Raw genomic sequence first — 14,571 nt, 5'->3', positions numbered from 1 at the left:
CACCGACAGCAAGGCGACTGACGTCTTCACTTTGCTTTGCCCCACGCCGCTAGACAACGGTGCATTACAAACCATAAGATGTGGTCGAGTGTCCGAGGTTCATGTTCTTATCGATATGGACTTCTGGTAACAACGCGTGTCGCACACACAGCCCGTCTCCCAACCCCTACATGGAGTTAAGACAGCAATAATGAGTCGCTTCTATGTACGTACAACAAACAAGCATTGTAATCTACTTTGCGATTCCAAAGGGCGCGGCGACTAATCCTCTCTCATTAGTTCGGCGACGACTCGCGCTCAGCGTCCAGCGACAACGACAACGAAGACGAAGATGACCCCTCCTCCCTCCCCTTTGCAACACCCCTTCGCCGATCGGACTTCCTCGACCCGGAATTTTCACCGGCAACATATCTCTCTACGCTCCACAATCGACACCAAACTCTAGAAGACCTACGTTCAGAGCTGCGCTCGCGATCGCAGCTTCTGTCCAAAGAGCTGCTAGACCTCGTCAACAGTAACTACCAAGACTTCCTCAATCTGGGTAACAGTCTACACGGCGGCGAGGAAAAGGTAGAGGAGGTACGAGTAGGGCTTCTGGGCTTCAGGAAGGATGTCGAAGGCTTGGTTGGTGTAGTGGGGGAAAGAGAGGAGGAAGTAGGAGAATTGTTACAAGAGAGGAGAGACACGAGGGAGAAGATCGAGTTGGGAAGACGCTTAGTCGACTATGATGCTCGGCTTAAGGAATTGGAGATTGAGCTTATGATTGAGACGGCGGGGCACGAGACAATCATACTCGGGGAGGAGGTCTCGGACAGCGAGGACGATGAAGACGAAGAGGAAGAGGAAGAAGGCTACGGTGTGTCGATTGTCAAGCTGAGGCGAAATGTCGTGCATTACCAATTGGTGCTGGGGCTGCAGAAAGACCTGGGCGAGCATCCGTTTGTGGCGGCCCAGGCAGCCAGAACAGCAAAAGTGCGGAGTACACTATTGATGGATCTGAGTACTGCGCTGCAGCAGGCGAAAAGCGCTGGCGCTTCTGGCTCTGGTCGCGTGATGAAAGTAATGAAGATCTACGCCGACATGGAGGAATCTGCCGAAGCAGTCAAGGTCCTCAAAACACTCAAGTCGTCCTAGAAGAAGACTTCAACTAGCATAGCGACGGCGTTCGGTATGGTACATTGTTCATACATCCCAGAAAGCTATATTTACAGAGGTCCACTCAACTCCTTTGGCGATATGGACTCGGGCCCTCTGAAGTCTCCACTCAATGAGAAGCCAGGTGAGTTGGTCGAGCTGAGAACCACCTCGTGAATCTCCTTGTTGATGCGATCACTCATCTGCGCCATGTCCTTCTTTAGCGCATCCATGAATGCCTTGACATTTCTTTGCATCTCTTCCGGTGTGAAGCCTAATTGGCCAACTGCCATGCGAATGACGCCCAGACGTTCTCTGTACTCACTACCACCAACCATATTCCGGACACTGGTGCCCACCTGCGTGACAACCGTTCCTGCCTTTGTGCTGGGCATCAAACCCTTGGGACCTAACACTCTTCCTAGCCCCGCTTTGTTCATCTTTTGGAGACTATCAATGTGACACACACATCTGTCAAAGTCGATCTTGCCTTCCTTGATCTGGTTGAATATTTCGTCCTCTCCTACCAGCGCAGCACCAGCAGCCCTGGCTTCAGCGGCAGCTTTGGAGTCGGGGGCGGCGATGACACAGATCCGTATATCGGTCTTGACAGGGTGAGGAAGCCGTAAGCGGTTTCGTACTACAGGGCCGTTTTTGAGTGTGCGTAATCGAACGTGTAATTCGTATTTGGAGGAAGACGGGTTGCGGCCTACTTCAAAGGCGCGGATATACCTGTTCTACCGTCAGTCCCCGACCGTGTTACGTTCCGACGCAGGCCTGGGCAGAACCTACTGCATTGCATCGACGAGTGAGAATTGATCTGCCCTCTTCAAGTCATATTGCAGAAATGTGTTCCGCGCCTTCTTCTTTTTCTTCGGCTGTGCTTTGGTGGTTGCGCATCGTATCGACTGGTACGGTACTGGGGCGAAGCGCTGGACTTGTGGCCTCGATACGGCAATTGAGCTTGTAGTGAGCCTGCTCAGAGGAGCTATTAACGACCGTGGGTGTGCCATTGCTGCGTCTGCAGGCGTAGATGGTGGTCGCGATTGTGCCAAAAGTTCGGTCGGCGATTCGGGAATGCCAAGACATGATGCCGCTAGTACTCTGCCATCCAACTGCGCCTTTGCCATCCTCCTGCGTCCACATCTCTCATGCCCGTTGCATCTCATCCCATAGCTGATTGGGAAAGTCGCGAGCTACTATCGTATGGACTGTTTGGTTCCATCCTGACTGTACCGTTCGCGCCACAACAGGCCAGGTAAATTGAAGCGACCACGGCCACTACCGAACTCAATACTACCGCATGTTGAACGTCAAGGCCTGATATCCCATATGACCTTGCCTTAGAATGCAGTGTCACGATTGTTTGCGCAGGATTAGCTTAAGAGCTTCTTGTCAAGCATAACAAGCATTAGTCGATCTCAATTAAGCGTCAAAGCCCTGCAGGCAACGACTGCACAGCCGGTGCCTTTATGCTTATCAGTAAGCAAAGGTGGTCATACCAACATATGAGCAAACCGACCCAACGGCATGCATGTCTTTCGGCTGAACAACATGCAGTCAAAATACAGGATTCTAGCTTGCCAAAGCCTAGTACATAGCCACAAAGCTTTTTCATTTGCACGTCCACGTTCTGGAACGTCCCTGTGGTGGAGGTGTCTATCTTTATGTATCAGCCCGCTGTCCGGGACTGTTCATCTATTGGTGCGTGAGGTAAGGCCCTCTACCTGTAGGTATGACAGACGTAAGAGTCACAAAGTACCGGAATGACTAGTCCACTCGCAGAAGGCTGTATTCCCACGCTAAACCATGTTTAGTGTTTACCGAGCTTAAAGAATGCCGATTGGACTTGTTGTCTGATCTATTCCGATATGTACCTGCCTTCACAGGGCTGAGCAGAGCGCAGTATAAATGTTAGTATGCTCTTACTGGGTGGGGTAGCCTCGTCCTGCAACACTTGGTCCGCCATGGATAACGTTCTTTTCACATCTCAATTGAAGTTGACGCTCATTACGACAGCAGAGAGAGGAAGTCAAGAATTTGAATGGCTACATGAGCTACGCAGTGATCCGAAAGCGTCTTTCTGGAGGTAGGTCATCATTCTTTTCCTTAGGCACCAACAATGCACCGTGTGTCAAACGTAATGATGCTATACTAACGCGTCCCAGTATTGACGGAACCGCCAAAACCGTTGAAGACACCGAAAGGTTTCTTAAGAATGCTTTACCTGTTACTGTCAAGGATGGCGAAACCAAGTCCTACCGGATTGCTTACGCCGTACACGAGTTGCTTCACCCTGCTGAGAATGATGCAGTAAACAAGGAAGATATCCCAACCCGCTTCGTTGGACTTATTGGCGTCAAAACTTTGGGTCCGCACAGCCTCGTTTTGCGTTCCGACATTCTACCACCCTCCACATTCGAACCCGGATGTCTTACTGTTGAAATGGGTTACAGCTACCTGCCATCTGCATGGGGTAAAGGTTACGCAACGGGTGCCGTAAGAGCAGTGATTGATGCTTGTAAGAGAGGGAAGACCTTTTGGGAGCCGTGCGACAAGGTGTTTGTACGAGCCATTGTTAGTCCCGAAAATCCGGCGAGTATGCGTGTGATGGCCAAAAGTGGTATTAAGGAGCTCGGGATGCATTTCTGGGATGGTAAAGGTCAGTCAATATTTGTAGGGGGAAAATGGAGGACGACGGATGAGTTGCATGTATTTGGTACGTTTGTCCTTGAATGAGACGACAGGACCGGGTAGTCTGATGCAAGCACCACTGAGTGAGATGTTCATGCATGAATGCGCGCTTCAATCATGCCCTGAGATTGAATCACGACGCATCTTGACTGTGTAACGTCGAGTAGGAGTTCCGTAGGAGGCTCATAGAGTTTATTCACAACATGTTACTGGTACCGTATAATCTGAGCAAGTCGCATTTCAGTGACGCATACATGGGTTCGCATGGTCACTACCTGTATTAAGTAAGTGAGCCAACGAGTACCATACTTTGATGTAAAGGTCAGGATAAAGAACCGTCGCAGACAACGAATGATTGTCACCGTAGACGAAAGTATTATGTCACAAGCTCCTCTGCTTTTTCCCAGTGACAACGTACCTTTAAGGTGAGCAAACACTACAACAAGTAATTACGCATTACTTGCGCATGTGTAGGTCCCTGCGCTTTCACATTCAAAGGACCATGCTACTTTCATTCTCTAGCTAACATACACATTGCACATAAAGCCTGGCCCATGGTCAGCCGACGCCGGATATGAGACGTTGATCCGCCATCACTTAATCGATCAATCAAGCAGACACCGGATCTAGAAGGCAGCAATCGTATATGCAAGCCAACATGCACTCGAATTTCTAAAGAGTTGCACTATTGAATTCAGCCTCGCCAGATATTGCAGTCATTGGTCACTGTGTCACTGTATATGCATGTAAGCTGAAATACTATGGGTTTCCACCTGCTTGCGGTTTTCCTATCTTCGTTGTGACGAGTAGGCGGCATGACTTGCTAACGATAAGTCGTTTCCAGCGGAAGGACGAATATTTTGAGTAACCTCTGGAATGGGAACAGCGAGAAGCATGCATTTCCTGGAATACAAAGCGAGCCGTCATCATACCTCACCAATACTGCTCCATAATCCGAAACTCAAATCCATCCTCATCATCATGTACCTCACCACCACCATCGCAGCTCTCCTAGCGGCCAGTGCACATGCCTCCATTCTCGGCGTCAATACTTTCTCCTCCACAAGTAAGGCCCTCGCACTCACAATTTAGTTTCCCTCCCACTATGTACTCACCAGCCTCCAGGCTGCCATGCTTTCCAAGAGAACATTCACATCACGCAACCCAGCCACAATCGCGGCAACTTCCCAGGCGGTCGCCGCAGTTTCCAGATCGTAGAAACAGATGCAGATTGCAGTCTGATTGTCTTTGAGGGTCGCGATAACACGGGTGGAAAGCTGAACTTCGGGAACCAGAAAAACAAGGGAACCTGCTGGGGTGCGACGGACGGGAGGGTGTACCAGAGTTTTGACGTCTATTGTGCATGAGGGGCGGCAGGAGTTGGTCAAGGTGTTATTTTCTTGTTTGAGAAGTAGCAGAAACTGGGTTCTTCTAGTAGACTAGAGATTTAGCATGTTGACACAGGTCATGCCTGACCAATTCAAGACTCTCTCAGGTTAATAAATCTTAGGATCAATTGTGTATCACCTACTCTCGAGACGGTTGCTTGAATTCAGATCTGGCGTTGTCTCTGGATCTATTGCAGCAGCTTGCTCCGTACTAACGTACCATTGGACACTTGGATATAGAGGCATAATTTTGGAGTAAGCGGAATACATGTTCCATGGAAGAATCCTGCTTTGGCAGCTTGAAAACTAAGTACCTAGGTGTACGGTACCTGATCTCTCACAATACGGAAATGGAAAGCTAAAGACTAAGTTTACTCGAAAGGTGAAGTTGTTGATGAGAAATACCTCCTACGCCATTGAGCATACATGGCTGGTGTCTCAGTGCTTTCATGACGTAATGCTTAATTCGGCGTTCAAACTGCCTCCGTACCCCAACAGCGACCAAACATCGGCGATAATACCGATACTCACCTTCCCAACGGATGTGTCGGTGATCATCTCCACGGTTAATCATGCGCAACATGAAGATGTGGGTTTTACCCCGCACATCTGGGGTAAAACCGTAGCTGCTATATCCGGGATTGGTTTGCCGAAACGATACTATTACTATGACCTATACTGGACTATCTCAATCGCATAGTCGTTAAAAAAAAACCCCCCATTCAATTGACACCGATCGTTTGCAACACACGGATTCAGAAACACAGAACTTAAGCCGAGTCAAGCCAATATGAGCAAGTCTTTAAACGGGGAGAAACAGGAACACCTCGAACATGTCGACATCAATACAGCCAAGCAGCAGCATGAGACACTGCAAGAGTGTGGAGAAGAGATAGACATCCATGATGAGAAGTATAACAAGAAGCTCAATCGACGTCTCGACCGACGCGTTCTACCACTGTGCTGCTGGGTCTATCTCCTGAACTTTCTTGACAGAGGTATACATTTTCCAATCACAACACCAACACTGGTCCAAGGTTACTTTAGCTGATCTTGCGACAGGAAACATTGGAAATGCCCGGGTGCTAAACACCGAAACGGGCGACGACATGCTCACGAACACGGGTCTGACACCACATGGCTATGCCCTGACTGTCACGCTCTTCTCCGTGGCTTACGCCATCTTCGAAGTCCCAAGCAATTTCGTCATGAAACACTACATCCGGCCTTCTAGGTGGCTCGGAATTCTTCTATTCGCGTGGGGAGCATTAACCATCGGTTTTGCGGGTGTCCAAAATAGTGCCACAATAATTGCGTTGAGGTTCTTGATCGGAGCCTTCGAAGCTGGTTTTTTTCCTGGTACGTTCAGAATGTTCTGTGAAAGCGATAAATCCGCGCTAATCATGTATTGTTAGGAATCGTCTACTTTATCACAATTTGGTACCGCTACAACGAGCGCGCAGTGCGCATCGCACTCGTGATCGCATTCTGTAACCTCGCAGGGGCCTTTGGAGGGGCCATCGCGTTCGGGGTTGGGCACATTAATGGAGCAGCCGGCCTAGAAGGGTTCCGCTGGCTTTTCATTATTGAAGGCATCATCACCTTACTTTCTGCCTTCCTCTTATGGTTCTTCCTCCCTGATTATCCAGCTCGAGCCAAATGGCTCAGTAACGCCGAGAAGAAATTCGCAGTTGATCGTCTAGCCGATCGCGGTGGCGGTTACAACCAGGAGCATGCTACCAGAAAGGAGATTCTGGACACATGTTTTAGTCCACGAATGTTGTTGCACTACATCGCATATGTAGCCGACGTGGTTCCTCAGGGATCCTTTACTTTCTTTACGCCTACTATTGTTACTGGCCTAGGCTACGTGAGTGTCCCTGTACAAACTGCATGTGAGACATACACTGACTCCGCGCACGCACCTCTTAGGAATCTATTCATGCCCAGCTTCTGACAGTCCCGCCATGGGTCGTCGGCTTTTTCGTCGCGATTACCATCTCTTACTCTGCTGATCACTTCAACGCTCGTGGCTGGCACATCACCATCGCATCGCTTGTCGGGGGCACAGGTTGGCTGACTGCTGGTCTCCTTCCTGCTGATGCCTACGTTCAGCGCTATGGCTGCTTATGTATGGCAGCCGCAGGAGCCTTTCCAGCTGCGCCTTCCATGACGAACTGGGTGACCTGCAACTCGCCGAGTTTCCTCACTTTACCACTTGCCATTGCCCTGCATAACTCTTGTGCAGGTCTTGGCCAGATTATAGCGCAGTGGATTTGGATGAACAGCGAAAGGAGTCAAGGATTTCCAACAGGAAATTTCGTGTGCGCTGCGTGCAGTTTCCTAGTTGCTGCAATAGCAACGATTCTTCGGCTTTGGTATGGAAGGATGAACAAGCTAGAAAGATCAGATAGTAGAGGCGATCAGAGAGTTTGGGCCTTGTAGACAGGTGAGGTTATGAGTATTCAAGGTTTATATCTCCAATGCTCCATCATTTGCCTCCATCTATTGCTTCAACAACCATTTCCTCAATGCCTTTGTCATTATATCGTGCGTCCTACTTGTTAGATGACCTGAGTTGTACCAAAAAAATGTATCCAGCTCCGTACATCCATATTTGCCGGGATCTGTCAGAATGTCTGGCTGGTTGTATCCAGGGCAGTAGTTGGTGACGTTCTTGAATCCGTAATCTTGGTAGTGATCCAACACATCGTTCAAAACACTGTTGACATCGAATTGGAGCACCTTGGCATCTTTGTGTTGGTTTTGGAAGGCATCGGCATGCGCAGCGTGGATCTTGTTGAAAGAAGAGACCATAGAGGCGTTGACATTGGGCGTTCCTGGACCACGATCCAGGGGCGGCAGGTTCATGAACATGAAGTTCTTGTAACCTAAACTGTATATATTTTCCACGCTCTTGAACAATCTGCCTTGGACCTTTTCATAGCTCGGTGCGAAAGTTGCATTCTTGCCTTGAGTAGAAACAAGATCGTTGATGTCGTTGATACCGATCCATATCGCAACTAGTGCCTTCTTCTTGTTGAGATCGATCGATTCAAGGGCTGGGTTACCGTAGGAAACAAATTGCTCTACTTGACGTTCGAGCGAGACGGTATGGTTGTGGTGTAGGGGGGTGAATCCAGCTTCGTTGATAGTGTTTGCACCGGCATATGCAAAGTCCCAGAGTTGAACATTGCATTTCCTTGGATCATGCAAGCCATCCTCAACACCACATTCGGTCAAGAACTCGACCCAGTTCGGTCCTCCTTCCGCCGTTCCCGTGAGATTCTGCACAATGCGATCTGAGAAGAGCTGTTTGGACGTGAAAGAGAAGTTGAACTCATCTCCAATGAAAGTATAATTCACATGACCAAGCGTGCCTTGTACATATGTGTAGCTATCGCCAAAAGCTACCAGAGATTTCGTAGAGCGCCACCTGAAAGAGCCGTGCGTTTGTTTCGGATAGCTTGGGGCTGCTATTGCGTGCGCACACAGCGTTAGGGAGATGCATGAAGTAGTGGTAAGCTTCATGGTGGCCGAGAAGCAGATGTTTCGGAAGGCTTAATAAACCTAATCATGACTTCTGGTAGGCTTGGCTATAATTATATCGTCCATAGCACTGAAGATGGAGCCCCGGCAACATGGAATTGACGGAAGAATTGCGCCCGAAGTGGCGGGTCGGGAAATTTGGAGCTGCAGGCTGGGTGAATTTCCGGGGCAGATACGCGATGCTGCGGGGTACCCCGGCATCACCGTGTGCCTCGTTCAGGAGTAGCATCAAGCAGCGACCACAAAACGGCTTCTGGGTCTTCGGACGCTCCCATGATACAATCGTAATAGTGCCGGAGGCCCCCACATTCGTACCACCAACGACCCAACCCATGATGTTTTGGATCGGCTTTCTCGTAGACCATGTGCAGAGTCCAGAACGGGAGTGTTTCAATCGGTTACGGCCCGCAAGCAAGCAGGTCAGTGATGAAAGGCTGCATGGATACGACGTGAGCCAGGGACACACCCATTCTTAACGGCAGATCTTGCCACCACCAATTTGAGGCATTCATACAATGCCATACTCCAAGCATCCTCATGGTATCAAGATAAACTTGTTCCACGGTATTGTCATAATTCACAATAGGACGGAGCTCCTCCGAGACAAGGCCTAGCATGCCGTGTAACTAATCTCGAGGGTCTTCGCAGCCCATACCTGAGAAATGGCTCAGCATATTGACAAGCAAATGCTTGTACCCAGGCTCAATGCTTTTTAAATGGGTGTAACGGTTAGTTAGCAGCCACGTCACCGGTTGGTGTTGGGTGCTCGAGACAGCCAGCCCATATCGCAGCTTGCAATAGGGTATCCCAATGTATCCAGGTACTACCGCAGAAGATGCGTGCCTCCTTCGGTAGCAACACTTCCTGCACAATCCAGAGACGTGTGAAGTAGCGATTTCCTAATATGGCCTTTGTATTTGCGGCACTTCTGATGTTCGAAAATCTTCGTGCCGCTGTTGACGAAGATAAACCAAGCCAAGCGATAACGTACATGCATATACTGTAAATTTGAGCCATCAAGCGAACTTGATGGTTGCGTTCCGCTGTATCCTGCTGGTTGATGCATATCTGAGTAATCGGTATGAGTCTACATAGATGTCAAAGAAGAGCCATGGAGCGTACCTGGTCGATCCAGAGGTGGCGAATATTGGCATCATCTGAGCGAAAGGCGTATAAGAAATCAAACAAATTCATTCTAACTACCATTTCGTTGTTGCCAACGATGATGTGTGGATTATTCGATGCATCACCTCAAGTGTATGACAGAGCGATATATTCGGGTGTAGCATCGAGATCGAACGTCTCGAGTTCGCAGTGGACCATATTCCGGTCAGGTAGTACATTTGCGGCAGATGGAGGTCGCGATAGTTTCAGGAGACGGATCTGCTGCTTCTTTGTGTCTAGTCTTGTTTATTGATAAACATTCGCAGTCCACGCAATACTCATTGTGCTACGGGCCATCTTGTCGAAAACTTTCACTTTAAGAAATAAAAGGTTATTGAGTATGCTTGGACAACAATGATGAACTAAGCGTGGAACTCTAGTTGCGTCAAGACATTGGTGGAAGACGAGATGAAGAAAAATGAGTTGCTAAGTGGAATAATGCTTAAGGATTGAGATGCTTAGCACAGCCGCACTTCAGCCGCAGACTACGTGCATATGCAATCGCGGCACCTTACAGTTGTCTTTGTTGTAGGAGTATAGAGCCCTTCGTCTAGAATGGTATGAATGCTAAATGGTGATATAGCAGTACACAAGAAGCTGGAGGATCTTACTCGTCAAAGAAGTCTCCCCAACTGAACCCACCACCATCACCACCGCCACCAGCATCGCCTCCGGCCTGTTCATTCCCTCCACCCCAGAAGCCTTGGTCTTGATCGCGAGGTCCTACACTAGGGTCTTCACCCCATATATCCTCACCTGCTTGACCTGTACCGTACTGTTGGTCTGGGCTAGGTTGATATGGATCAGTTGCCTGCGGAGAAGCATCATCTCCTCCTTGTTGCCTTGACTCTCGCCCTCTTTGCATAGCTTCGTAGCCTGCCATTGTAGCTGCGCCTGTCGCTGCACCTTCTCCAGCACCTAATCCGCGTGCTGCAGTGCCGACTTCGCCTGCGATACCGCTTTCGCCAGCAGCACCTACTGCTCCAGCACCGGCTGCGCCCGCCTCACCAGCTGCAGCGCCGCCAGCGGCTTCACCGCTGCCACCAACCCACGGCATCCACATTGGCCACATGCCACCGGAACCGCTATGCCGACTGAAATAATCAAAGTCGATGCTAACGGCCGTGGCGAGCATCACGGCTCGTTGATCAAGGGTCATACCAGGATAGCCTTCAAGTGACGGCCTACTTTGTTCACCAGTTTTGGACACCAGATGGGATGGCTCACTTGCTAGTCCGGCAGCATCCATCCTCAGTGCGTAAACGCCCGTATCCGTAAAGATTTCACGCGCAAAGCCACCGAAGTTGCGATTGACGGAGCCTGCCAGACGTCCGTCTTCAGACATCAAGCTGAAATCCCAGGAAAGAAAAGGCTCGTCAACCCTGGCAAACTGAAGCATGCCGACTTCTCGTGTGTCACCCTCAGCTACAGCGACAGCTTTTGAGTCGGAGATTGGCAAGTCGCCAGAGGATAGCTGGGGTGTACCGGGTGCAGCAGCAACATCCTCCAGATTCCTTGCAAGGAACAGATTGTATTTCCTTCGTAAAGGTGCCCACTCTTGTTCTGCAGCTCCGATAATCCGCATGTCCTGCAGTGGTAAACTAGAGACGTTTGCGCTGGTTTGATTGGCTATGCTTCGCGCGCTTGTCCCTTGCAGACTTGACGAGCTGGTGTACGCGCCCTCGCCCTGTCCTACAGCATCATAAACGCGTATTCTCGAGTTGATCCAGCTGAAAGGCCTGTGAAACCTCAGTATTTCCTTCTCGTCCCGATCAAAGACGTGAGTTGTAAAGCTCCGATGCGTCTTGAACATCTGTCTCGCCATGGCATTTCCTATGCCATGCTCTTGCTCTGCTAGATATCCAATATGACTGCCATGCGGATCCATGATAACATAGCGGTTCGCTTGCTCAAAGCCCATGAGCACATTCATCATCTCCAGCTGTCGTTGTACTATAAGAGAGGAGTTGTCGAGCAGGCGCATGGCAGGATGGGTCTGCTTGAGGACGGCATGTGGGTCTTCGGGCATATATACGGGTGTGATGAGATTATTTTCGGAATCAGGCGTGGTAGAGAGGGCGTTGGACACGGCGTCGACCTTGGATGTCTCTTTTGGAGGCCCATCATGTGTATTCGGCGAACTTTCGTCACCAGGTGGTTTCGTCGAATACGGCGAGCTCGTTCGTGGCGCTTTGTGTCTTGATAGGCGACTGCGAAGTGGTAGTTGTAGAGGTGTACTTTTGGTGACGAATGATGGAGCGCTCTGTCGTGGCAGTCGCAAGTACCACCTTGCCGCTGGCAGCATATTAAATGCGATTGTACCGTATCTAATGCTGTAGTAGTTTTAAGAGTGAGTCTATGATCAAGAGGGCAGAATGCGCGTGAGCAACGTAAATGCCTAATCACTCTTGCGTGGCGTTACGACGATGTTCTGTTAATTTCTCGGAAGGTGAGCTGCTCCGATTACGTCATAACAAGCTGCAGAGGTAAGTACAAACCCAACGCCGTTCTTGACTATGGTGAGGCAAATGCTCTAAGCAGCTGGAATCGACTGTCTTAGTGACAAGCTTGTGTCATGATGGTCATGGTGGGACAATTGGACCACGCGTGTTGAGGCGACCGGTTCAACCAATCAGATCTGGCCTTGGCAAACAGTCAATTCCAAACTTTTTGCGCTTTGCTCTTGCTTCCTTCACCATCACCATGAAGCTCACAATTCTTGTCGACGACGCCATTACTTGACGTCGCAAAGGCTGGGTAAGTCTGATCTATTTTTCTCTTTTTCAAATGTACTGAAGGCAGCACATCATCAAAGCTTCTGTCAGCGTCATGTGCGCGGAAGTCACGATCGTGTTCTGCCTTTGCTCCTTTGAATTCCTTTTCATGATGACATCTTTTCACTTATACGATTGCCGGCGCAGGCATTCACTTGACTGCGTTAGGTGCTCGATGCTGTCTCCGTTACAATAGACTACAACGGTATCTGATCAACATTACTCACTACATGTCGCATTGCTTCTGTTCGCGCTCAGTGCTAACGTCAGTGCAGTTTCACCGAACACTGAGCTGAAATGCCAGGCATGTCCGCGGCCATGCGACCTGAGCAAGCTGCAGCAGGAAGCGAGGCACGTCCAAACAGTCTACCTCAACAGAACCAAGAACCAGCAAACGGTGCTTCGAGGAAACCTCGCCCAAAAAGACCCAACTATAATGAGATACATGCGAAGCCTCTACCATTAGACGTTTATGCACTGCCTGCCTTCGTTCCGCACAATCCGATTTCCATCTTGCGACTAGTCATCAGTCTAATCTCACAGTCGCTGTGGCCACCACAATCACATCACGTCGTACATAAAGCATACTACTCTGTAGAGACCCAGTCAATCCACGTCACCGATCCAACCTCTATTCGAGCTCTTTGGGAGCAGGGCTTCTGGGGTAAGGGGTCCCTCAGTCGAAGTGAGCCACAATGGCTAGTAGCTGAAAAGCGAAGGCGAGGTGCACAGGCGTCGAAGACAAGCACCGAGGTGACACAATCAAGGCGAGAAGAGCGGAGGCAGTTCAAATTAGAGAGAGCCAAGGCACAACGCGAAGCTATTGAGCAACAACTACGACAAGAAGGCAAGATTGTATCAGATGCCAACATCGATAAGCTTGTAGGTAGTGATGCCAAGGATACGAACAAGTCAGGAGAGGTTGCAGAGACTTCCACGATCAATAAAGCCGCAGATGGCGCCGTCGCACAGGCCGACACTGAAGCTGGCCTGGAACTTGATGTTCCCGATCTTGAACATCTCCAGCTCACGCCCGAGGAAGCGTTCTTCCTTACATACGTCCTTGGTGCTCTAGAAGTCATCAACGCAGACGCTCAGACGTCGTCGGACGATTTGCAACGCTACCCTCCATGGTATCTGTTGCGCCTATACTGCGCGTATGCGCTGAGTCCCAGCGAATCCATTGATCAAGAAGGAACGTTGACCCATCTTCGTATTGCGTACAGCATGAGCAACGGTGCCACGCGCATGGATCCCGCTATGTCGTGCATTCCTTCTATTGCGCCCGACAACCCTTTCCTGATGAAGTACGTTGTCTTCCATCACTTCCGCTCCCTAGGATGGGTAGTTCGGCCTGGCGTCAAGTTCGCCGTCGACTACTTACTCTACATCCGAGGGCCTGCCTTCACACACGCAGAGTTTGCAATCATGATCATCCCTTCTTACTCGGCTCCCTACTGGAATGAGCAAGCAGATGATCAAAGTCAAGTCAGAGCTGCGGAAAAGGAGCGCCGGGATTGGTGGTGGTTCCACCGGGTGAACCGAGTGCAAACACAGGTCATGAAGACACTGATGCTTGTCTACGTTGAGGTACCAGAACCGTGGGATACAAGGTGTGTAGAGCTTGACGGGTTCAGGCTCGACATCGGTAGTGTTCTGAAGAAGTACACAGTTCGAGAATTCGTCTTTAAAAGGTGGAGTCCGAGCCGAAACAGAGATTAGGTTGTGCTTCCACGAAATTCGCCCCGAAACAGGATGAAGTTGCCCTAGTTACGAGAAACGACAAGACAAAAATGTGAAGCATGAACCTTAATTTACCTCAAAGCCCTCTTGTACTTGTCAAGCACGACGTTGTTAGAAGCTGTGCT

At 49.7% G+C, this 14,571-nt stretch overlaps 6 protein-coding genes across 6 annotated transcripts; 3 read left to right on the top strand and 3 right to left on the bottom strand.

The window, feature by feature from the left end:
• Window positions 1-190: 190 nt before the first annotated feature.
• Window positions 191-1,134, top strand: GT037_002166 (uncharacterized protein; the record flags this gene model as incomplete). Its single annotated transcript, XM_038927213.1, has 2 exons — window positions 191-205; window positions 280-1,134. 2 exons carry the CDS (start codon window positions 191-193, stop codon window positions 1,132-1,134), a joined length of 870 nt encoding a protein of 289 aa, XP_038790505.1.
• Window positions 1,135-1,205: 71 nt separating this feature from the next.
• Window positions 1,206-2,264, bottom strand: GT037_002165 (ribosomal protein l1; the record flags this gene model as incomplete). Its single annotated transcript, XM_038927212.1, has 2 exons — window positions 1,206-1,866; window positions 1,927-2,264. 2 exons carry the CDS (start codon window positions 2,262-2,264, stop codon window positions 1,206-1,208), a joined length of 999 nt encoding a protein of 332 aa, XP_038790504.1.
• Window positions 2,265-3,101: 837 nt separating this feature from the next.
• Window positions 3,102-7,661, top strand: GT037_002164 (mfs transporter; the record flags this gene model as incomplete). The annotated part of the gene is made up of 7 exons (XM_038927211.1): window positions 3,102-3,223; window positions 3,303-3,796; window positions 4,954-5,145; window positions 5,984-6,214; window positions 6,279-6,575; window positions 6,632-7,086; window positions 7,149-7,661. The coding sequence occupies 7 exons, from the start codon at window positions 3,102-3,104 to the stop codon at window positions 7,659-7,661; spliced, it is 2,304 nt and encodes a 767-aa protein (XP_038790503.1).
• Window positions 7,662-7,721: 60 nt separating this feature from the next.
• On the bottom strand, window positions 7,722-8,747 carry GT037_002163 (carbohydrate esterase family 16 protein; the record flags this gene model as incomplete). The annotated part of the gene is made up of 1 exon (XM_038927210.1): window positions 7,722-8,747. The coding sequence occupies one exon, from the start codon at window positions 8,745-8,747 to the stop codon at window positions 7,722-7,724; it is 1,026 nt and encodes a 341-aa protein (XP_038790502.1).
• Window positions 8,748-10,536: 1,789 nt separating this feature from the next.
• GT037_002162 (uncharacterized protein) lies at window positions 10,537-12,234 on the bottom strand (the record flags this gene model as incomplete). The annotated part of the gene is made up of 1 exon (XM_038927209.1): window positions 10,537-12,234. The coding sequence occupies one exon, from the start codon at window positions 12,232-12,234 to the stop codon at window positions 10,537-10,539; it is 1,698 nt and encodes a 565-aa protein (XP_038790501.1).
• Window positions 12,235-13,000: 766 nt separating this feature from the next.
• Window positions 13,001-14,425, top strand: GT037_002161 (uncharacterized protein; the record flags this gene model as incomplete). Its single annotated transcript, XM_038927208.1, has 1 exon — window positions 13,001-14,425. The coding sequence occupies one exon, from the start codon at window positions 13,001-13,003 to the stop codon at window positions 14,423-14,425; it is 1,425 nt and encodes a 474-aa protein (XP_038790500.1).
• Between the last annotated feature and the right edge of the window lie 146 nt (window positions 14,426-14,571).

Source organism: Alternaria burnsii (genome assembly GCF_013036055.1).
Source record: "Alternaria burnsii strain CBS107.38 chromosome Unknown 750, whole genome shotgun sequence".
Classification (NCBI taxonomy): Eukaryota; Fungi; Ascomycota; class Dothideomycetes; order Pleosporales; family Pleosporaceae; genus Alternaria; species Alternaria burnsii.
This window is presented reverse-complemented; position numbering and strand designations above follow the sequence as displayed.